Below are 23,096 nucleotides of genomic sequence, written 5' to 3' on the forward strand. Positions count from 1 at the left end.
ATGAAAACGTTTAAAAAAAAAGCAATTTTATGTAATAATAATATATTCGTTTAGTAAAGATTGATTTATTAAAAATCATATTGATCGCATCACAAGGTATAAATTATGAAATTTTTAATTATTCGATTTCAAATACATCCATATTTTTATTCAAGTTCAGGCTGTTTATGTTCTAGTATGCCATAAAAAAACTGTTTTAACAACGAACAACGCACGTATTTCATTATACAGAACTTACAGAAATGATATACCGCGTTTTAAGTGATAGATACCGTTTAAAAACATCTCTTATACTGGCGTTTGCTATTTATCATCGATTAAATAAGTATTATTTGTAAAAATATGGGTATTAATTACATAATTTTTCAAATAAAAGAGATGTTAATAAACGAAAAAAATCCATATGATAATTTGACAATTAATAGCTTTGCTTGTTTAAAATCTAAGATCACGTGTTTATGGAGAACCACTCATTCATATACCTACAATGAATAATTAGTATTTCAATATGATATACATGTTACATGTTAATTTACATTAAAATCGGCAGTCATTGCTGGTCTCTATGACACATTACCATATTACATATTCATGTTACATCATAAAATATGAGAAGTTTTTTATCTAAAAAGTAACTCAGTTATATTCGATAGGGCAGTTAGGATGTTAATTATATTTCAATTTTGTTATATTAGACTTTTTTCTTATTTGCTTTAATGTATTACTATTCATTATCAGTAATCAATGTTATGCAAATTAATAATGAAATGGCAAAGATGTGGAGTATAAATGAATTACTTTTCTTTTCACATATTTCTGTGACGTAACTATGAAATAGAATGGGCATTGCGTCGACTCAGGTCCCCAAGTATCCTCCCTCTTCCTTCAACTATTTACAAAATTCTTTTTGAAATTTTCTCAAAAAGTGCTGCAGTTACAATGTGTTCAAAATTTTCACCAATATATCAATACAGTATCATTATTTCATTTTATGGATGCATTCCATTTCCATAAATATGTATTGCTGCATACTGCCATTATTTAAAACTTTATATGCAAATGTGAATAAATGTATGTAAGATGAATGATACACTTCTCATGAATATTTGATACCTTCATAAATTAAAATTTTAGAATCAGGTTTCAACAATGTTTTCGATTTCATACTTTCGTTTCCATTGCGAATATAATATTTGAAAATAGAAGAATAAAATAAAACACTTGAAAATATTACATTAATAGAAGTAACGCATACAGAATTATCGTTGCTTTTTTTTATCATAAGATATATAATATCTTTTCAATTGATCGTATCAGTTATAAATTTTGGCTACACATACCAATTAACTTTTTTATATTTTCCTCGCATTTATCACTTATACTTTCACAATCTTATTATTGATTTTACTTTTACAAATTTTTAGGCATATTCTATTCTATCAATTAATTTTAATAAGATATTCGGCATAATTTACAAAATTGTAAAATAAAACAGATTTATATAAAAATCATTTATATATCCATTTAATGCAATATTGTTAAAAATTATATTTATTTCATATCAATAACATGATATTATTATAATGTACCGAATACCTTATTGGCAGAAATTTTCAATCTACAATAATATATTCATAATTTCAAATTTCGTTAAATCATGATATCGAAAAATATCTCTTTCATGATTATTTGAAATTTGAAACAGCACTTTCTACACGCATCCTTGCTTTTTGTTTAATTTATCAATTTGTATATCATTTTATAATTAAAGGATAGAACAAAAAATGTATATCATAATTATTTTGTTTACACTATATAAATAAGTAAGAGATAGAACTAAATGATTATATTAGACGATATTTGAAATAATTATCAATATAAAGAATGGCTAGTAAAAATATACAGCAATAACGTAAAAAGCTAATAACATTTTTCACTGAGCGAAATTGGTATTTATATACAAAACTAAATATTTAAAAAATATTTACTTTTGAGATTTAATGTTTGTATCTTTTAAGCATTTTTACATAGAAAGTATTTTACAATATAAAGTTTTGATAAATCAATTATAGATAATAAAAAATAAGTTACATATGTTTTGAATATATTTTGTCGAAAATAAATGTCCTGTTTTGATTATAAAAATTAACATTTTACAATTATTTACATCTTTCACATGTAACTTATATTGGATACAACTGTTTTTAAATAAAGTATTTTACATAAATTTTGTTATATCCTGTGCCTCCATTTACATAAATTAGATCAAAATAATAGAAATCATTTTTCTATTTTATAGTATTACAAAAACAATATTATGAAATTTATAACAAACTTCAAATCCTACTTCATTAAAACGAGCAACTGCCATCCTATTAAAAAAACAATCATAAAACAAATTAAAATATAGTTAAAAATGAATAATATAACATACTACTTTCAATTATGATTGAAGTTATATATTTTTGTTAACCCTTCGATAAAAATTGTACAATGTCATATACCCAGATTCTTTATTATTTTACACATGAAAAGATTCAATCCTAGATATATTTAATATTTTTTATAATATAAAACAATTCTGCTGTAAAATTAATATTTAATGTAATCTACAAATTATCATTAAGCGAACATTTTTTATAAATTTATGCAACATTATACAAATAACGAAGGGTTAAACTATTTCCATCTTTATGCATGCTTGAACACCTTTGGCAAACAACAGTTCCACGTATAAAGATACGCGTGATCTTAGATTTATTACTGACTTTACATTCTTTTAGATTTTTCTACGCATAAGTATATTTTTGTTGTAAACTAATTTTGAATATAACAACCATATGAAAGATTTTTATAATCAAATGAAAATTTGAAAAATTTGAAAAATTTTATATAAAAAAGTATGAAATACGCTGCCGTTCATTTTTATAATATTGGGTGTTTTGTCAGGCTATTTAATATCTAATAGTTGTACGCACGACATTATGAATTATATCACTAAAACTTTTTTTGTAGTATTTAATGATTAAAACAAGTTCTATTACTACGATGAATATTCGAATATTTCATATCGAAATCATAAAAATATTACTGAATATTATTTCAATTCTATCTATATATTATACAATTTTAGGAAAAATGTTATCGAACTTGTGATTCATGTATTTATGCAACGATCTTTTACGTAATAATTGCAACTCATAATGTCATTATACAAGGCATGACATTTCTCTTATTTAAGTTGCTTATAATGTAAAACAATCTCTTTTTTCTTTGTTTTATATATCTTTGTTAACGATAAACGATCAAGAATCATTAGTATTATGTAATCACGGTTGGTACATCACGACCAGTAAATTCTCGTAATTTACTTATCTCTAACGCAATAGTAACCAACGGTTTAAGAATGTCTTGAGCATCTTTGTTTAAAGATGCTGGATCATCTTCATAGCTATCAACATACACACGAATAGTAGCTCCAGAACTTCCCGTACCAGATAAACGGTAAATTATACGGGAACCATCTTGGAATAAAATTCTTAATCCCTGTTATACAAAATTGCATAGTAACCTATACTGTCATGATATATTGTTACTTTATGTGGAATTTGTAGAATCATAATACAATACCTGCTTATTAGCTTGGCTTCCATCAATAGGATCTATATAAGAATAATTGTCACCTAATTTTACAACATATGTTTTCCCTTCAGATGTTAATTTTGAACCCACAAACCCAGGTTTCTCCATTTCTGATTCAATGTGTTGCATCATTTTGTTTGCTGCTTCAGAATCACAATTTTCATAGTCATATCTGGTTCATATAGTATAAAATTATAAAATTAGAATATAATTTGCAAAACAGAGTACAACAATTAATGATATACAATATAATAAAAATAATACCTTGTAAAGAAGTTCCTGCCATATATCTGCCAGTGATTTAATAATATATCTTCTACAGACTTCCCAAGACTTGCAATTACACTAAGCCATGCAAGAGAGGCCCATATTCCATCTTTTTCACGAATATGATCCGAACCTGTGCCAAAACTTTCCTCTCCACAAAGTGATAGATGACCAGCATCCATTAAATTACCTAATAGCATAACATTATTGATAAAATATAATTTCATGTGTTTAAAACGTAATGTAAAAACATATGCAAAAATTAATATTATTACCAAAATATTTCCAGCCTGTGGGTACTTCATAAAGTTTAACACCAGTTTTTGCTGCAACTCTATCTATAGCAGCACCTGTTGGCATAGATCTAGCATATCCTTTAATACCAGTCTTTTTGAAATATGGTATTGAATTTAAGTTAGCAGCTAATACAGCCAATGAATCAGAAGGTGTAACAAAGAAAGCATTTTTGCCTAGTATCTGCAAAGACAATGAGCATAAATTTGTATTTTTCATGACAGTTATTTTCTATACCAAATAATTATTTTATTTACCATATTTCTGTCTCCATCCCCATCAAAAGCAGCACCAAAGTCATATGGACCATTTTTCATAGCATTTACTAAATCTTTGGCATATGTTAAATTTGGATCAGGATGAAGCCCACCAAAATCTTCTAACGGAATTGCATTAACAGTACTTGAGTCATCGACACCTAATTCATTACTAAATATTCGTTTTACATATGGACCAGTAACTAGAAGTGATTAACTATTATTTAACAAATGTATCAAAGAATTAAATTTATTAATATAACTTTTACGTACCTCCATTCATTGAATCGATAAGAACTTTAAAAGGAGGACGATTGTTACTTCCTTGTAATAATGTTTTAATACTAGAAAAGTCAAATATATCTTTCATATGTTCTAAGTAATCATTCACAGAATCTATTATGTCTATTGTAAATGGATTTCCATCCACCTGAATTGTAGTACTTTGTATCTTGTCTATATCTATGGTTATATCAGGTATAATTTTATAATTCTTGAGCACTTTAGTAATCTCATAAATCTTATTTGTGACATTATCTGGAGCAGGACCACCATTTTCGCAGTTAAACTTAATACCAAAGTCAGCATTGGGTCCACCAGGATTGTGAGATGCTGTTAGAACAATTCCTCCTAGAGTTTTGTATTTTCTTATTATGGTAGACACAGCTGGAGTCGAAAGTATCCCATTTTGCCCAATTATTAATCTTTTTACCTAATGCAACAAATAGTCATTTATAATAATAAAATTAAAATAATAAAATTAGAGATAATAGTTTTTTAATGAAATAAAATACAAAGAAGCATAATATATAAATGAACGAAATGTAAATCTAGTTTAAATAAATTACTCCATTTGCTGCAGCAATTCTGATGATCTTTCTAACCACATCTTTTCCATAATATCTTCCATCGCCACCAACAACTAACGTACTACCAGGCAATTGTTCTTCTAGAGCTTGCAATATTGCTTGAATGAAATTTTCTGTATAATGTTCTTGCATAAATACCCGCACCGCTTTTCGCAATCCGGACGTACCCGGCTTTTGACCATCGTATATTCGGGTTTCTACAATTTTGCTCGACACTGCGTTTGACATCTTTCAAATATTACACTTAATGTGATATCAACTGAAATAAAATGGAATTATTCGTATCTGAACTCAAACAGTAGAGAAAAATCAGATTTGAGAATTTCATAACACGTCCTCGACGCTTGGTAGCAGACTGAACTTTGCCTACCAATGACACACAAGGGCATGGGTCAACCATCTTTGAAACATTGCGCCCGCGCTTTACCACTCTCTAATAATATTGTCTTTATGAAGAACATAGCTCTTCCAAACGCGATACACTAATATTCTATACCGTATAAAATTGATAATAGAACATAAACATCTGATAATTTCAATGATTATAATTTATATCGATGTCTTTATTGATTTTAGTAGTAGTTTCCGGATAATGTGAATCCGGAAAATGGGTAAAAATGCTAAATTAAACGAGTCTTATCATTCTCGATTGTCTTAAACAAATAAGTTTAAGTTGAGCGCATACAAACTTCCTTAATAATATTCTCATTTATGAGGAACGATTCATTTAATAATTCTGATCCACGTGAATTTTATTCGTATCTTTATTATTATAATTAAATAAAATATATTTATATTTATATTATAATATATTTTTTCCTGGGAACCACAATAGTTTAATACATAACACTTAATTTGCACAAAATATTATATTGTATTTGTGTACTTTATCTCTGACAATATTATCCAAGTCGGCTACATTGTTGAGAATTATTTGGCCTATGAAATTTCTCTTATATTAATCATTCTAAAAGATTTAGTAACGTAGGTTACTGATGACCACGGTAATCAACGTGTTAATAATAATTAATTAAATGTGTAATGTTTAAAACTGGACGACTTTTGTCTTAATTCTAGAATCTTGCGATTTTTGCTTTAAGATTTCCGTAAAATTGTTGATGTAGACTTGCAAATAATACTATAAATTAACAATTATGTTTATGAAATAATTATTTAGTATATTATCGGTATAATAGGTTGTTAGACAACATTTAAAAACTTAATTTTTAGAGAGAAAAATTATAGAGAATGGATATATATATATATACACACATACATGCATACACACACATATATATATACACCTAACGTTTGCGTAACTCAGAAATGAAGTCTGCTCTTTATATCACAGAAGAAATGAACTATTTTTCCAAATACGTTACGATATTTAAATTCGTTGTATCTTGTTATTCGGCAACTTTTTTTTCAAAATATACGAAAATGTAGAGAGAAAAGTCGAGTAAAAAGTACACGCACGCGTAGATGATGATTTACTTATTATGACGATCAGCATTAGCGAAGAAAAATAAGGAGGAGGGAGCTTATTATGTCAAGAATGCCTGATATAAGTACGCGATTTTACAAAACAGACGTATAATTGTTTAAAACAACAGTTCTCCCCAAGTTTCGCTCGTGAAAGCTGTATTATAAATTGTATCATAGGTTGTATCATTGATAGTGTAATCACATAGTATCTCAAAAATAAGTGAAATTTTTTAATTAAATATAAATATATCTTTCAATTTCTAATCAACTTAATATGCTTTTAATATGCCTATACGAATTTTCAAAAATATTATAATAATATTATAAACAACGAATATACGCAAAATTTGAATTTCAACAAGTTTTAGTGTGAAATTTAACATTTGAACACACTGATAAACGTTGCAAGTAAGTAATTTTTATGGTATTTAAATTATCAATTAAAGATAATAAAAAATATAAATAATAAGAAAAATAATTTTAAAAAATTAAAAATTATAGGATAAATGATTAATAACGCATATATTTTATTTTGATAGTTCCACTTATATGGCATGCATGTATATGCATAAATTAAATATAACATGTATAGATGTAAAAATGATTGGAAATCTTGTATTATACAGCATGATAGTGGATCTGAAAGTGCACCTTTATTCTCTTCAGGATCACATACTAGTATAGATCCCAGTATATTTCAAGATTCTGAAACCAGTGATTTAGACAGCACTCCTACAAATAGCTACTTCAAGTACCAATTTTTTCTTACTATCCTTTAACAATACTTCTTTTCATAAATGAAATAATATTACTTTTTCTGCTAAGTATCATTTTTAATATTATTATTGATAATAATTGCTTATTATAGTCAATTTTTCATAGGTATGGTAGTTTAGAAAGTTGTAGTCACCATTCTAACATTACTGTAGTACCAAAGAGACCACCACCCCTTGCTGAAAATCATACTTTAGTTACACCTTTAGTATTAAACACTTCCTCCTCCTTAAACGTAAAACAAGATAGATGTTATGAAATCCATAATACTGATCTGGTGAGAACATCACAAACAATATAAAATTGCATGTTTCAGTATATAATATTTATATCAAGGTTGGATACTTTAAAATAAAAGAAATAATATAGAATAATATAGAAAGAAATAATATTCATTATCCTTAGTTAAATTCTATTGCAATCATAAAATTCTACTTAGTACAAACATATTCTTATTTAAAATTTTTACTGACACTGAAATAGTTGTGATAATTTATTGTAACATTTTTATTTTTATTTTGTTAAATATATAGTAACATAGATACGAACAGCTATGTTAAACAAATTATAAATGAATTGTTATCTTAATTTTATTGCAATAGGAAGCTGAAGAAGCTACATGCAAGGATATTAAATCAAAACAAAGCTCTCTAGTCACAATGTAAGTAACAATATAATACCTAGTTCTTAATATCCAATAATGTTTTTCCGATATACTATTATGCAAAAATGTTTCTAAAATCTCATGCTTCACATGATTACCAATCAGCAAAAGAAAATTTTTGTTAATGTCGTTCTTGTATTAATAACTTTTGCATCAATAGCATAATATAGTATTAATTATAAATTATTATCAGCTATCATGTTATCATCAAGAAAGGGTTCTGGGTCAATTCTCTTAGTACAGTATTCAGAAATCTAATCACATTCATAAATTTTTTGTTATCTCTTTGTAGTCGTATTTTTAGTAGGTTGATGATGAGAGAAAAATGAAATCTTGCATCAGAAATGCCTATATGCATTTTGAACATGAAAGACTAACTTGTTTCTTATAAGAAATATATCATTTCCATCATCTTTCACCTCTCATTTGATACATGCATATAAAAAGTAACTTGTATTTACAATAACATTTTTATGCTTTTTTATTACATATTGTTTGTGATCTTTTCTCTTCATTCACTAAATCTTCAATATAGCTCTGCAAATTAAAATTATGAACTCAAAATTTAAAAGCAAACAAAGGAATGTTTAATTAGGATACTATATTTAAACATCATCCATTCTATAAATAATTCTTGACAAGTTAGATATTTCATTGTTGTAAACTATTATTACATATATCATATTAAGAAAACTTACCTATATAAATCGAAATTCCTTTCGCTAAGTTTCGTCAAAATAAGATCTCAAAAGATATTAAACTTGTTTTTATGATATTAATTTCCACTACTATTTATACAATGTTTCAATTAATGTTTAAAATCGTATACACCATCGTTCGTTCTCACATCTTAAAAACACGCACCTAACACAGTAGCATAAAAGAACAAAGAAACTTTAAATTATACATATTGATATGTTGCCTTTCTTCCATTTTAAATAAACAAAAAAGAGGGAAGAAGAATGTAAAAGATCAAAGCGGATGCATGATTTTAAGATATGAAAACGAAAGAGTATCAAACTAATATGGTTAACAGTCGCTCACGTTTCGACCACCATTGGGTGGTTGTGATGACGACGACTACACAGTATACTTACATTAGAAGGGGTTAGTGCTCCGTCGGTTGCCTGGGCAACAGACGGCCACCCGAAAGGTCAATGCCCGTAGCTGGTACCTAAGAAGAATAACAAGGGAACCTCATGAGATGCTATGATTGAATATTGATGAACATTAATACTAAAATTATCAAAATTCTCAAAATTATCAATTCATAATTTTTTACAAAAATTATATAAATTTACAGAAGGAATTTTCTTATAATCTTCTGTAAAATTTCCTGGCAATATACATATATCTTTTTAGCCATTGGTAGTTGTAGTATTAACTTAAACAATATTTACTAAACTATAAACTAAATAAAGAATAAAAAGTTATGCAATTTATTTATAAGCACAACCAATACTATCATAACAAAATTTTATATCATTAACCTACATATATTTTGCTTAATTTTTTTTGTAATTGCAACTTTCCATTTTTTAACTTTTAAATACCTGTTTTTTTCTTTTTATATATTTTATATAACAGATTAAGTTAATGATTAATAGGAATCTTTAAAGAATATTATTTATTTGTAATTATATAATTTCATATCTTTATAGATTTTCAATATGGAACACAATATTAGGCTCCTCCTTATTAACAATACCATGGGGTATTCAAATGGCTGGTTTCTTTCCTGGTATTATTTTAATACTTGTGATGAGTGGTTTATGTCTATATACTGCTAATTGTCTCCTACTTGTACATAAATATTATGGTACAAAATACTTAATTCTTTTTGTTTAGGGAAACTAATACAACAATATGTTTACAATAATTTAATGTTTTAGGTGGGCAAAAAGGTATAGAAGTAATTCAATTATGTCGGATATATCTTAACAAGTGGGCAGAATATGTTGCCAAAGTTTTTAGCATTACAGTTTTAATAGGTGCAACTATAGCTTACTGGGTTCTAATGTCTAATTTCTTATATAATTCTGTAAATTTCATATATGGTAAATGTGCATAAATCTTTGCTTTTTATGTAAAGTTCATTAAAAAAATTGAATAATATTTTTTTTTATAGATAGTTTAGTCGGAGTATCCCAGTACTATACAAATGATAATATTTCATATACATCAGAAGGTAAGTATATTTTATTCATGATATATACTGAAAGATTAATGTCAATTATTTATTTTAATTCTAGTACTATGCCCAAAAAGAATAATTTATAATAGCACAAATTTAATAATTCATGATTATACATATAATACTTTAGGACCAATTTGGGATCTGTATAAAACAGTTCCTATTTTCCTTGGTTTATTAATTTTTCCGTTTTTAAATTTTAATAGTCCCACCTTTTTTACAAAATTTAATTCTCTTGGTATGTATGCAAATGATTTGTAGATTTAATATTTTTTTAAGTCACATTTGATTTATAAAATTGTGATTTTTTTGTATGTATCATAGGAACCATGTCAATCATATATTTGATTACCTTTGTTTTGATTAAATCGTACTCATGGGGTATTAATATGAATGAAATAGAGTGGAGCATAAGTTGGACGTTGAAATTTTCATTTCCTGCACTTTCTGGAATGTTAGCATTGTCATTTTTCATTCACAACATTATAATTACTGTGATGCAGAACAATCATGATCAAAGTAAAAATGTAAATAATTTTACTTCCTTTTTGGCATAAATATAATTAAACTACTGAAAAGTTTTATCTTTTAATTACAGGGAAGAGATCTTTCAATAGCCTATCTATTGGTTACTCTAACTTATATTATAGTAGGTGTAGTATTTTATATATGTTTTCCACTGAACAAATCATGCATTGAAGATGTAAGTAAAATATTAAAATTAACCTTCAAAGTATAATACCCTTAGGAAAGAAAACAACAAGTAAAACTGAATCTTTTTTACAGAATTTGTTGAATAATTTTCAAAAATGGAATGGCTTAACAGTAGGTGCTCGAATTGTTCTTCTTTTCCAACTATTAACCGTTTACCCGTTACTTGCGTACATGTTACGTGTTCAATTACTTACATCAATGTGTAAGACATTTAATACAGGTTGTGTTATTCTAGTTAACGTTATTTTGGTATCTATATGCATTTTATTTGCAGTGTTTGTACCATATGTTGGTACAATAATACGATATACAGGTGCCTTAAGTGGTTTTATTTATGTTTTTACTTTACCAAGTTTATTATACTTGGCAATTTTGAAACAACAAAAAAAATTAACAATATTTTCTACACTTTTACATACAAGTATTCCAATATTTGGATTTTTAAATTTATTAGCTCAATTTTTCATTGCAGAATATTAAAAATGTTGAAATTTAAATTTGAGAAGTTCCTAGTATTACAATACAGTTAAACAAATGAATAATTACGAAATTGAATATAATTGTATGAATATAATTATGCTTGTTGTATAAATGTAAAATATCTAATTAACTGATAGCAATGCATATAGATATCAACATATAAATTTTATAAAACAAAAAGCTTATTTATTATCTACTTATGATATGTATCATGATTTATACAGAGTAATTTATTTATAATTATGCAATATTTACAATGTTTATAAATATTTTAAAATTCATATCTAATTATACTATTTTAAACTTTTTGAAATCTTGTATATCCAAACCGTATCAACACCTTCACCAATTGTTTTTATTTCACTTATAGTAGGAAGTGGAAACCTACAAGCAATTATAACAGCATCTTCTTGTAGCTCTTTAATAAACTTTATTTCAACATCTTTCATCTGAAAATGTATACTACATTAATTACATTGTGCAAGAGAAGCTATATAAAAAATAATATATAAAATTTACCATTTGATCGACACCAAATAACACAATATTATCATACTTTTTTAAGTTATGATTCCATAAATTCTGTTTTATAAATTTTGTCTGCAAAGATGAACTTGTGATTAAAGCTTTTAGTCTAGAATACCATACTAACCAAGGATTTAATTCAATTCCATGGGCTTTAAATCCTGCTTTTGCTGTTGCAAAGACCTATTTATAAAATTATAGTACTGTATTTGTATTTACTAACAATTCAATATTTACACTATATGAAGACAATACTTACTATACGCCCATCACCACTTCCAAGATCAATCAAAGAACCAGTACGTCCTTCTAAAGCTTGCAATACATTTCTTATTTGTTGAGATGTAGCTGGTACATAAGGCAAACATATTTTGCGAAAGGCAGGACTCACAAATGGAATACATATCACACTAATAGCTGTCGCAATGCCTCCTAAAAGATAACATAGATGAATCACATTTATGGAAGTTAATATAATTACATTCCGTAACATATTTTCTATTATATTACCTGTTATTCCAATAAGATACAAGCCAAGTTTTGATGCCTTTTGTGGTATTTTTTGTGATGGATTGATATTATTAATTATGTCATTTATTTCATTAACCTCTGCTAATTAAATTGACATAAAATTAAAATTTGCAAATGTAACATAACATTTGGAAATAAATTTACAAATCTTAAAATTTTACTTTATGATTTGTAATTCATAAATCTTACACATTTTGTATATTTGTATAGTTGTCGGCAATATAAAAATTCTTTATAACATGCGCGAACATAAGATGCAACACACGACCATTGTGAAGTACTAACCTCAAAACACGTTTGCATACACATTGCGTATCTACCTTGAAACATCACGAACATAGTTACGAAACAAGTTCAATATATTTGGCGCGAATTTTAAACGTTATAAAATACTAGTGTTTTAATTTGTACCAATATAGCTTATACGTAACATTTTTATGTAGATCTTGGTATAAAAAGAAAAATCTTTATTATTATTAAATGTTATACTGCTCAAATTTCATTAGAATTTCATATCATTTAAAGTGTATGCCAAAAATATTCAAACTAATTCATAATTTGCAAACATAACTCGTGATGTATCAAGATCAGAACAAGGCAAGGATACGCAATATTCCCTAGATTTCTATGTTTGTATCGATACAATTTTCTCGAATACAGAATCGTAATTCTTGATCATGAATCGTGATTCGTGATCCATCACTGCATAATTACTTACGTATTTTCTCATCTTAGTAGTACGTCGGATAAGTTACTTCGCGTTATTTCTCGATATAGTTCTGTTTGGTTCTTGCAACGCATTGTTAATGTTTTCGCGTGTAATTATTTCATTAAATTTTCAAGCAAATTTGTTTCGTTTTCATACGTTCTAATAATCGGCATTTTTACGTTTTTTCGTAACAAAGGCAGTTAAGATGCCGGTATTTCATACAAAAACCATAGAAAGTATCCTCGAGCCTGTCGCACAGCAGGTAAATATATTTATATTTCAATGTTTTAATTGTTATATTTATAGAATCATCACTAACTTTGTTATGTTTCCAAAAATGTCATGGATATTTCTTACTTGGAATGGAGAGAGAAGGCTGAAGATAGAAGGAGACAGATTTTCAATAAAAGGAATTCATTAATTAATTTCATCTTTAAAAATAATTCACTTGTCATAATATAAGATACGTAGCAAATGTTTTTTATATGTTCTATCTGATCTATTTGTAAAGTATATTTATATAATTTAAGATCTGTCAAACTAGAATTATTTGTTAAAAACATAATATTTAATACATGTTATAAAATTTATAATTTTGATTTTATGCCATTAATTATTATGAATGATGTTATTATCATGGTAAACCTGCCAAGTGACTTGTCTTTCTTTATATAGAACTATGACATCATTCTACAAATATAGGGCAGGGATACTAAATTCATCTTTAGGTCTAAAAGGTTGGCTATATGAAATTTAATCCTAGTATAGATATTATGAAAAATCATGTTATTTAAACTAAGATCATTCTGTATTTCTAAAAAAGGACATGTTCCAGTCTACCAATCATTAAACCATCCTACACATTATACATATGAAATTACTAATGTCCTCTAAATTGATTGTCTTTCTGAATATGCTAATTTAGATAACTCCAATGTTAATGTAAGATAAACATGTACATGGATATATTTATTAATTATATTAATCGATTATAGATATAGATATATACTTGTAGGTATAGATTATACAATATAGATTATACTAATCAATTATAGATATAGATATATTTATAGATATAGATTATACGACATAGATTATACTTTCAATTATACTAATGTACCCAAAAATTATTTAGAATAAATATATTTTTCTTTAGAATTATTGTATATTGTCAATTTTTAATATTTAACTGTTTTATGTTAAAATTATATGATATATTTAAATATATAGCAAATATTTATAATTATTTAGAAATTTCATTTAGAATTAAGTTTTATTTATATGTTGTTCAGATATAGATTAAATACTTTTTTTAATACATGTTTATATGACAAATGTTTGTTTATCTCCTAAATATATGAAGTAAACATAAAAAGATTATAAAAGTTACATTATTAACTTAGATAAATTTTTCAAAACTATTTCCTAAAAATTTTGTGTTATTGATGTTTGTATATTGCAGGTTTCGAGACTTGTTATCTTACATGAAGAAGCTGAAGATGGAAATGCAATGCCTGATTTGGGAAGGCCTGTGCAAGCAGTTAGTATGGCAGTGGCAAATCTTGTTAAGGTAAGTTAGTCTTTGAAACTAAATTTACTTTAGTAAAATAATTTCATCATTTTTCTTTAAATTTTTTATTGATACGTAGGTAGGAAAAGAAACAATTAATTCTTCTGATGATGCTTTGCTTAAACAAGATATGCCTGCTGCTTTACAACGAGTTGAAGGAGCTTCACGTCTCTTGGAAGAGGCATCAGCTATGTTGAAACAAGACCCATATTCTGGACCAGCTAGGTATTGAAACTAAGACAAAATTCATGTTATAGAGCTGCTGTTACATAATCTTAGGAAGTTAAAAATATTTATAAAATATATTGAGATAAAAATGTAATCTGTTTATTAGGAAAAAGCTAATAGAAGGTTCACGTGGGATCCTGCAAGGAACTAGTTCCTTACTTCTGTGCTTTGATGAAAGTGAAGTACGTAAAATTATTAGGGAATGCAAAAGAGTATTAGATTATTTGGCAGTAACAGAAGTTATTGAAACAATGGAAGATTTGGTTCATTTTCTTAAAAATTTAAGTCCTTGTCTCAGCAAAGTATCAAAAGAAGTGAGTGCTCGTGAAAAAGAACTAACTCATCAAGTACATAGAGAAATTCTAGTACGCTGCTTAGAGCAAGTAAGTACAGAGATAATAGATGTTAATATATGATATAAACTATATTGATGTTAGTAACAAATATTATAAATTAAAATATGTAATAGGTAAAAACACTTGCACCAATTCTCATCTGCTCTATGAAAATATTTATTCACATTATTTCTCAAGGAAGTAAAGGAGCAGAAGAAGCAGCTGAAAATCGTAACTATTTAGCTGGCAGAATGTCAGATGAATTAAATGAAATTATTAGGGTATTGCAACTTACTACATATGATGAAGAAGAATGGGATGCTGATCAGTTAACAGTGTGTATCAACTATTGAAAACTTCAGTATGGTATATAAAATTTGAATATATTTTGATATCTTTATTTCTCTTTTTAAGGTATTAAAGAAAGCACAAAGTGCTATAGAATCTAGGATAAGAGCTGCTTATGATTGGTTAGATGATGGACTTGCTTTGCGCGGTGGAGTAGGGGAAAAGAGTCTTCGTCAAATAGTTGAACAAGCACAACGATTGGCAGAAAGATATCTCCCACCTTCACAGGCAGAACCATTGCAAAAATTAACTTCACAAATTGTTACTATGACCAATGCACTTTGTGAATTAAGACAGAATGAAAAAGGTTTATATAAACGTACTTATATCTGGATATAAAATGTATTTTGTGAATTTTTTGTACTGATTCTTTATGATATTCTTATTTTCAAAGGAACTACACCACAAGCGGAAGCTTTAGCGCGTGGTATAAAAGAAAAAACAAACGAACTTCGCAATGCTATTGCCTCTGCTATAGAAGCTGCTGATAAATCTGGTACCACGCAAACTGCTCACACAGTTGCAGGTCGTCTAGAGCAAGCGAATAAATGGCTTCTTAATCCACAACATGATGATAAAGGACTTGGTCAGAGAGCTATAGCTTTAATTATACATGAAGGAAAAAAGGTACATAAATAAAATATTACATTCTACTTTTTTTTTCTTTCTTTTTGCTATCGAATGTATGGGCACGTTATAACTATATAAATCTAGAAGTTTATCATTTAATTTTAATAATTTAAATGCCGCAAATGGGAAGAATCAGCAACACGTAGCAAGCGTAAGTTACGTGTGCAATTTGAGTATTCCTTTTAAATGCTAATAATAAAAACTTAATTTAATTATTCTGTTGGTATCACGATATTTATATATGCGATGAACTTCTAACCTTTTTCGTGTTTATTAGTTGATTTATGTTCTAAACACTAGGTTGCCGAAGGTCTACCAGGAATACATAAAGCAGAAATTCTACAGCTTTGCGATGAAGTTGACAATCTCTCTCATCAACTTGGAGATTTATGCACTCATGGTCAAGGGAACACACCTCGTGCCCAAGAAATCGCTCGTCAATTGTCGCATAAGCTGTATGAACTGAAAAATAGAATACAACAAGCCGTTGTGTCGAGAGTAGTCGAAGATTTCATCGATATAACGACGCCTTTAAAACAATTCACGGACGCTGTATTAGCTCCGGAAGGCACTTTAGGCCGCGATCAAAATTTCAATGATAAAACGCATGCTCTTCAAACATTTTCCAATAGGGCAGCAAAAACAGCCAGAATGGTGGCTGCTGGTGGTATGTGGATATATTATTATTGTAGTCCTATCATTGTTTTACTCATATAATAGAATTTATTTAAATCTTAGGTAGTGGAGGTAACAAAAAATTGGCGGAAGCGTTAACTGCAAGTGCTTCGCAAGTTGAATCTTTAACACCACAATTAATTAATGCTGGACGAATTCGAATGACTTATCCGGACAGCAAAGCTGCGGATGAACATTTTGAAAATTTGCGACAGCAATATGCAGAAACAATGCAGAGAGCACGTGCATTATGCGATGAAGCAACTGATAGTGGAGATTTCATTAGAACTTCTGAAGAACAAATGCAAAAGCATTCGTTCCTATGTGAGGAAGCTATAGCAAAAAGTCATCCACAAAAAATGGTTGACAATACAGCTGCCATTGCTAGATTAGCTAACAGAGTAATACTTGTGGCAAAACAAGAAAGTGATAATAGCGAGGATCCTGCGTTCATTCAAAGAGTGAATCAAGCTACAGACATTCTCCAAAATAGTAAATGATACACAATAATATCACATGAATTATTTAATTAAATTCTTTTAAATATATTTAAATACTATCTAAACTTAATAAAAAATACTTGTATTTAGGTGTTGCTCCAATGGTCCAAGATGCAAAGTTAGTTGCGATTAATATTAACGATAGTAATGCAGTTTCCCGTTGGAGAGAAAGTAACCGCGCAGTGAGTAGTATAAAACATGAATCAAGTTTTAATTATTGTTATAATTAGCTTATTTGTTGTTATCTTTTGTAGCTTTTGTCTAATGTTGGACAAGTCCGTAAAGCTATCATAATTCAACCAGATCTAATACCTCCACCAGAGGTATCGCAATTACATCTTAATGATGGTAAGTGTATAAAATTTTTTGTACATATTCTTTCATGTTTTCTAAAAATGGGACTTTGGAAATAGGTACTCAATTTAGTCACTTAACAAATTTATGTTTCCTTATAGTTTTATCTTCATAGTATATTTACTCATGCTTTGAGTTAGTATTTAAAACATTTATCGTAAGTCATTTATCTCATTTTTCTATCCACTTATAATTCTCCAACAGTTATATTTAATTATTCAACGAGATAAATAAAATTCGCTTGTTATAACATATTTTCTTAGGCAAAGTTCAAACATTTGTTTTTCCGTAACACAAAAGTTCTTAACATATTTCTTCCAGAAAAACAATTGCCAAGCCATCAATATAATTACTTCATTGACAAAGGTACTATACACCTGCATAAAGATAATTTATGCATGATTAATTATCTTTATATTATTTATAATATTATTATATTTATTATGTTAATTATATTATTATATATAAATATATTAATTAAATACTACTTTTATGACTTCATTAGATACGCACAACTGAACAGTATTAATAAATCGAGAATATCATGTGTAATACATTCATTTCACAATTTAATATTAATATTTGATAAGACACATGGTATCTGTTTAAGAGAAATAGGATATTTCAGTATAACATTTTATTTTATAATTTTAATAAAAAATGAGAATATTTTTAAACATTTATTTAAATGCTAGTTGGTGAACCTTTAAGAAATCAACCATCGCCAAGCAATTTATGTGTCGTCAGCTCCAATTTAAACACAAATAAACCTCAACATCGCTCTATCAGCCCATTACCAAAGTGGGCACGTGAAGGTATTTACCATTATTTGAAAAGAAATCAAACAAGAATATATTTTTTAATTCTTTTTTCTTCTTATATAATATTTTTAAATATCTTGCTTCAAAATGAAAATAGATATATGAATTTCCAAATCATTTGTTCTTTAAAGTCAAGACATAGAAGTAATTACTTTTTTTTTATCAGGAGATAACCCTGATCTCCTATATCAAGAACTGGCTTCTGATAACGAGTTAGAAAAATCAGTTCACGATGGAGGTAATTTAAAATTAGTATTTTTGAGGACTGAAATTGCAAGTGTCTAGTGCTCAAAATTCTGTTTACCCATGGGAGCAAAGCATGTGTATAATGAAATTGAATATATATTATTTTATATAGCATCCTTTTAACAATGAGGTTTAAAGAAATAAAACATACGTAATTCTAAGTAAAAATAGAAAAAAAAATTTTATTTACTGACAAAATAATAGGGCATTGAACTTATTTTCGTTGAATTTTATAAATATATGTATACTATTAAATATCTAGAAAAAATCATTGTATCAAATAGTTTATTATTTTTTTACAATTTACATGATATTTCTTCAGTTAACAAATTTACTTTTCATTTCTCTATACTAACAATTGCATTCATTGTTTTAAATAATTAATATGAGTATTAATTTTTCTTTTAATGCATTGCATAGTTGTCTTGTTTATTGGTGCATGTTTTACTATGATCATATGACATTAATATATAATTTTAAATTAATATGTGTTTACATCTTTAATGCTACGTGGAATAGTAGACTACTACTATGATTATGGTAATAATGATGGTAATTATGAAATGTGCATTGTTTTTATGTATATTAAGTGTACAATGATTGTATTGTCAAAGAATTTATTATTTGGGGAAACTTATCATTCTTACATATATTATTATAACTTACACAGAAGTCGTCCCACCGCGTCCACCTCTGCCTGGTGGAGATATTCCGCCTCCACGACCTCCACCACCGGAAACGGATGATGAGGATGAAATGTTTATGCACGCTCCGCAGCCTAATCAACCTATAATGGTATATTCAATTTATGTTTTAATTCTTTATTCTCAAAAATGCAAGATCGACGTATCATTTTAGTAAAATTTCAGATGGCTGCTCATGGCTTGCACCAAGAAGTACGACAATGGTCAAGCAAAGACAATGAAATTATTGCTGCTGCGAAGAAGATGGCTATCTTAATGGGTCGATTATCAGGTTTAGTTAGAGGAGAAGGTGGTAATAAACGGGATCTAATCGCATGTGCTAAGGCCATTGCAGAAGCTTCTCAGGAAGTAACTCGTTTAGCTAAGGAATTAGCTAGAGAATGTACCGACAAACGTATTCGTACTGTATGTATATGATTTATCTATTACGATTTATATTATGTTATACAGCTAAAATTAATATTTTTCGTAAATTTGTTTTATAGAATCTCCTTCAAGTTTGTGAACGAATACCTACTATAGGTACACAATTAAAAATATTATCTACAGTGAAAGCTACAATGCTAGGTGCACAAGGTACAGTATACAAATTGTTTAATTTTCTACATATAATAAAACATATTTTAATTATCTGAGAATAGAATATTAATAAAAAGTCATAGAATTTGGGGGAGTTCTATATTTTAAAGAATCACTTAATGAAAACAGCTATTAATGACATTTTTTATACATAGAAACGCTCCCCACCTGGGAAGAGTTGATGCTTTATGGTAAAAATGTTGATAAATTATGCTTGATGTTTTTATCATTCTCTTTAAAGTTTCTTTTATTTAACTGTTTCAATATTTCACAGTTTTGCATTTGCATTACAATGCATGCATATTTTAGTCTTCCCCGGAATATACTATGAAAGAATTTATTACATGAAATTTAGGAACGTTAAAAGAACGTATAAAACAAATGTACTTACCCAACAAATTATAAAATGCATAATTTAATTTTTTAATTTTCTAATTTTCAATTTAAATATTGATGTGTTTGATATGCCCCTACTCATCATGATGTAGACGAATTGATTGGCTGCAGTAAGTTGATGAAATAAGTATAAGTTAGCATAGAAAATATAGTTAAAAAAGTTAATACGTGGATATTAATGTTGTGTATATTTAAAAAGCAACATTGTACTCTAAAAGATATACATACTTCATATACATATAGTACAGTTCATGGTTGTAAACTGTTAATATTAATTTAAATTAGTCTAAAGTTCCTACTTTCTATTTGTATCATTCATTTTATCAATATTGTTATTTACATTTTACATACTTCATCCTTTTAGCATGATATTCCTTTGTTTTTACGTTTTCTTGTTTCTTTTGTATTACATGTGTGTGTATGAACACGTACGTACACTATTTTTATATGCTAATATTAGCATCTATTATTCATATATTTGCATGTATTTTCCAACATAAATGATAAATTCATTATGTATAATATTATTCAATTATTATATTCTCACACATTTCTTATTACAATTGCAAACAAAAATTTTTTTATAGCACGCATCACATATGTGTTAAGAACTAAATTTTCATTACATTAAAGTTGCTCATAAATTATTTCATTATTGTAGTTCAGTATTGTATGTACATTAATTAAATAATGTAGTATATATTTTATAGATTTTAATATGTAGTAGAAATGAATACTTTTATTTTTTAACACATTCCTTTTAAAACTTTTGTGAAACAAACTTAGACCAAATTAGCACAAATACTATCTCTTTTTTAATTAAATATTTTGGTGTAAATGTTTTATTCTATTTTAACTTTTGCTACTTTCTTCTCTCTGGTAATGGAACATGTTAAAAATTAATTTTTATTTTCCTTACGATTTTCAATGTTTTAATTTTATTTAATATCTAATTCATGTCTAAACTGTAGGTACAGAAGAAGATCAGGAAGCAACAGACATGTTAGTTGGAAATGCTCAAAATCTTATGCAAAGCGTAAAAGAAACTGTTCGTGCTGCAGAATGTGCCAGTATAAAGATACGTACTGCATCTGGTATGAAATTACGCTGGGTGCGACGACAGCCTTGGTATCAGTACTAAGAAAAAAAAATTGCTATAATGAAAATGAAATGTAACAGATGGGTAAGACTTCTTAAATATTAGATACATTTTGACTGATTCCACAATATATGTCATGAAAAAGTGTTCTAATGAGGAATAACATCCAAATTTTTAAAATTGATTTGGTTAACAGTGAAGTACATAATAGAATCCGAAAGGTACTGAGTATTTTTATTCATGATGGATTTTTATATATTTTAAAAAGTTAGGTAATTGTTAATTTTTGTAATAATTGTGAATAAGAAAGATATATATATAATCTTTAAATTTATACAGTTTTATATAATCAAATCCATTTTAGATGTTTGAATGATATTCCCCAAAATATTCAATAATATAAATCTATAATTGTATAATTTATACTTCTAAATGTACTGACAAATGCTGTATTCATAATATAGAAGTTATAGTTTATAACATAACAAACGAGCTAGTGATTAATATTAAAAAAATATTTCTTTCAAATTGAGAAACATATCTCAGTCATTAAAAACTATAATCGGAAAGTATTTTCAGATGATATATTGAAGGGAATGCTTAATTAACAATTTTCAGAGTCTATCTCTCTTATATAGTTTCATTAAGAATCAGAAAATAGGAAAGTAATATAGAGATGATAGAGCTTATGCCTTATACAAATTATCAATTTGCTATATATTTTTATGTATACTAGCAATAAGTATACTTCACATACGCGCTCATACGCGCACACTCACACCTATACATACATCTGTCAGCCTAAAATCAGCACAATTAATAAGAAAACAAATTTTTGTCTAGATTCATTGAAATGCCATATTAATTTAGTATGATGATAGTATGATGTATTTTTGCAAAGTGAAAATGTGTGAATATAATTTTAATAGGTGCTATTTACCACAATATACACGTAGAAAATCTTACATGCAATATTACCTATAACAAGGAAATCTATTTTTGTAAGTTTTACCTAATCATCCTTTTTAGAGGATTTATATAGCTGTCTCTGTATTCTTACCTTTTCCAAACTGGTGCTATATACGTGCAATATAGATCTGATATACTGAGACATAATGTAAGAATAAATAATGTAAAACCAAATATGTATGTGGAATCAATTTAATATATACTTTAAAGAAAATTGTAGATTTAATATTAGCGTAA

General features: G+C 27.3%; 4 protein-coding genes across 29 annotated transcripts; 2 read left to right on the top strand and 2 right to left on the bottom strand.

The window, feature by feature from the left end:
* Positions 1-49: 49 nt before the first annotated feature.
* Positions 50-9,321, bottom strand: LOC126923809 (phosphoglucomutase). 3 transcript variants are annotated; one of them, XM_050737673.1, is made up of 8 exons: positions 8,951-9,321; positions 5,309-5,588; positions 4,734-5,172; positions 4,461-4,663; positions 4,185-4,386; positions 3,907-4,099; positions 3,631-3,814; positions 50-3,546 (listed from the first exon to the last, which is right to left on the bottom strand). In XM_050737673.1, exons 2-8 carry the CDS (start codon positions 5,555-5,557, stop codon positions 3,322-3,324), a joined length of 1,695 nt encoding a protein of 564 aa, XP_050593630.1. In that variant the 5' UTR covers positions 5,558-5,588; positions 8,951-9,321; the 3' UTR covers positions 50-3,321. The 3 variants fall into 3 exon arrangements, with proteins under 3 accessions (XP_050593630.1, XP_050593631.1, XP_050593629.1); XM_050737674.1 differs by lacking the exon at positions 8,951-9,321 and adding an exon at positions 6,634-6,767; XM_050737672.1 differs by lacking the exon at positions 8,951-9,321 and having other exon boundaries at positions 5,309-5,693.
* LOC126923810 (sodium-coupled neutral amino acid transporter 9 homolog) lies at positions 7,067-11,968 on the top strand. 3 transcript variants are annotated; one of them, XM_050737675.1, is made up of 11 exons: positions 7,067-7,222; positions 7,354-7,565; positions 7,697-7,865; positions 8,191-8,249; positions 9,914-10,071; positions 10,145-10,309; positions 10,381-10,440; positions 10,505-10,684; positions 10,771-10,973; positions 11,045-11,149; positions 11,233-11,968. In XM_050737675.1, the coding sequence occupies exons 2-11, from the start codon at positions 7,399-7,401 to the stop codon at positions 11,638-11,640; spliced, it is 1,674 nt and encodes a 557-aa protein (XP_050593632.1). In that variant the 5' UTR covers positions 7,067-7,222; positions 7,354-7,398; the 3' UTR covers positions 11,641-11,968. The 3 variants fall into 3 exon arrangements, with proteins under 3 accessions (XP_050593632.1, XP_050593633.1, XP_050593634.1); XM_050737676.1 differs by lacking the exon at positions 10,505-10,684; XM_050737677.1 differs by lacking the exons at positions 7,697-7,865; positions 8,191-8,249.
* On the bottom strand, positions 11,805-13,026 carry LOC126923842 (ATP synthase subunit C lysine N-methyltransferase). The gene is made up of 5 exons (XM_050737737.1): positions 12,886-13,026; positions 12,676-12,777; positions 12,425-12,597; positions 12,160-12,348; positions 11,805-12,089 (listed from the first exon to the last, which is right to left on the bottom strand). The coding sequence occupies exons 1-5, from the start codon at positions 12,887-12,889 to the stop codon at positions 11,934-11,936; spliced, it is 624 nt and encodes a 207-aa protein (XP_050593694.1). The 5' UTR covers positions 12,890-13,026; the 3' UTR covers positions 11,805-11,933.
* Positions 13,027-13,354: 328 nt separating this feature from the next.
* On the top strand, positions 13,355-21,948 carry LOC126923791 (vinculin). 22 transcript variants are annotated; one of them, XM_050737599.1, is made up of 22 exons: positions 13,355-13,667; positions 13,774-14,142; positions 14,868-14,975; positions 15,055-15,200; positions 15,310-15,586; positions 15,673-15,873; positions 15,953-16,193; positions 16,281-16,513; positions 16,647-16,667; positions 16,817-17,183; positions 17,255-17,683; positions 17,782-17,873; positions 17,946-18,039; positions 18,367-18,411; positions 18,741-18,860; positions 19,033-19,104; positions 19,632-19,664; positions 19,783-19,907; positions 19,982-20,221; positions 20,302-20,392; positions 20,551-20,586; positions 21,763-21,948. In XM_050737599.1, exons 3-22 carry the CDS (start codon positions 14,916-14,918, stop codon positions 21,930-21,932), a joined length of 3,093 nt encoding a protein of 1,030 aa, XP_050593556.1. In that variant the 5' UTR covers positions 13,355-13,667; positions 13,774-14,142; positions 14,868-14,915; the 3' UTR covers positions 21,933-21,948. The 22 variants fall into 22 exon arrangements, with proteins under 22 accessions (XP_050593556.1, XP_050593555.1, XP_050593557.1 ...); XM_050737598.1 differs by having other exon boundaries at positions 13,778-14,142; XM_050737600.1 differs by having other exon boundaries at positions 13,781-14,142.
* The last annotated feature ends 1,148 nt before the right edge of the window (positions 21,949-23,096 follow it).

Source organism: Bombus affinis, chromosome 14 (assembly GCF_024516045.1).
Source record: "Bombus affinis isolate iyBomAffi1 chromosome 14, iyBomAffi1.2, whole genome shotgun sequence".
Taxonomy (NCBI): Eukaryota; Metazoa; Arthropoda; class Insecta; order Hymenoptera; family Apidae; genus Bombus; species Bombus affinis.

Bases quoted from the DNA above. Each gene is read 5' to 3' on its own strand.
- LOC126923842 (XM_050737737.1), bottom strand. The intron at 12,598-12,675 runs GTAATATAATAG...GTTATCTTTTAG, and splicing joins GTATCTTATTGGAATAACAG to GAGGCATTGCGACAGCTATT. The intron at 12,090-12,159 runs GTAAATTTTATA...ATACATTTTCAG, and splicing joins TATTTGGTGTCGATCAAATG to ATGAAAGATGTTGAAATAAA.
- LOC126923810 (XM_050737675.1), top strand. From the start codon at position 7,399: ATGTATAGATGTAAAAATGATTGGAAATCTTGTATTATACAGCATGAT. The intron at 8,250-9,913 runs GTAAGTAACAAT...ATATCTTTATAG, and splicing joins CAAAGCTCTCTAGTCACAAT to ATTTTCAATATGGAACACAA. The intron at 11,150-11,232 runs GTAAGTAAAATA...TCTTTTTTACAG, and splicing joins ACAAATCATGCATTGAAGAT to AATTTGTTGAATAATTTTCA.
- LOC126923809 (XM_050737673.1), bottom strand. From the start codon at position 5,557: ATGTCAAACGCAGTGTCGAGCAAAATTGTAGAAACCCGAATATACGAT. The intron at 4,387-4,460 runs GTAAATAAAATA...TTGTCTTTGCAG, and splicing joins GGGATGGAGACAGAAATATG to ATACTAGGCAAAAATGCTTT. The intron at 3,815-3,906 runs GTATTATTTTTA...TATATGAACCAG, and splicing joins GGCAGGAACTTCTTTACAAG to ATATGACTATGAAAATTGTG.
- LOC126923791 (XM_050737587.1), top strand. From the start codon at position 13,611: ATGCCGGTATTTCATACAAAAACCATAGAAAGTATCCTCGAGCCTGTC. The intron at 18,040-18,366 runs GTAAGTGTATAA...TATTTCTTCCAG, and splicing joins GCAATTACATCTTAATGATG to AAAAACAATTGCCAAGCCAT. The intron at 18,412-18,740 runs GTACTATACACC...TTTAAATGCTAG, and splicing joins TAATTACTTCATTGACAAAG to TTGGTGAACCTTTAAGAAAT.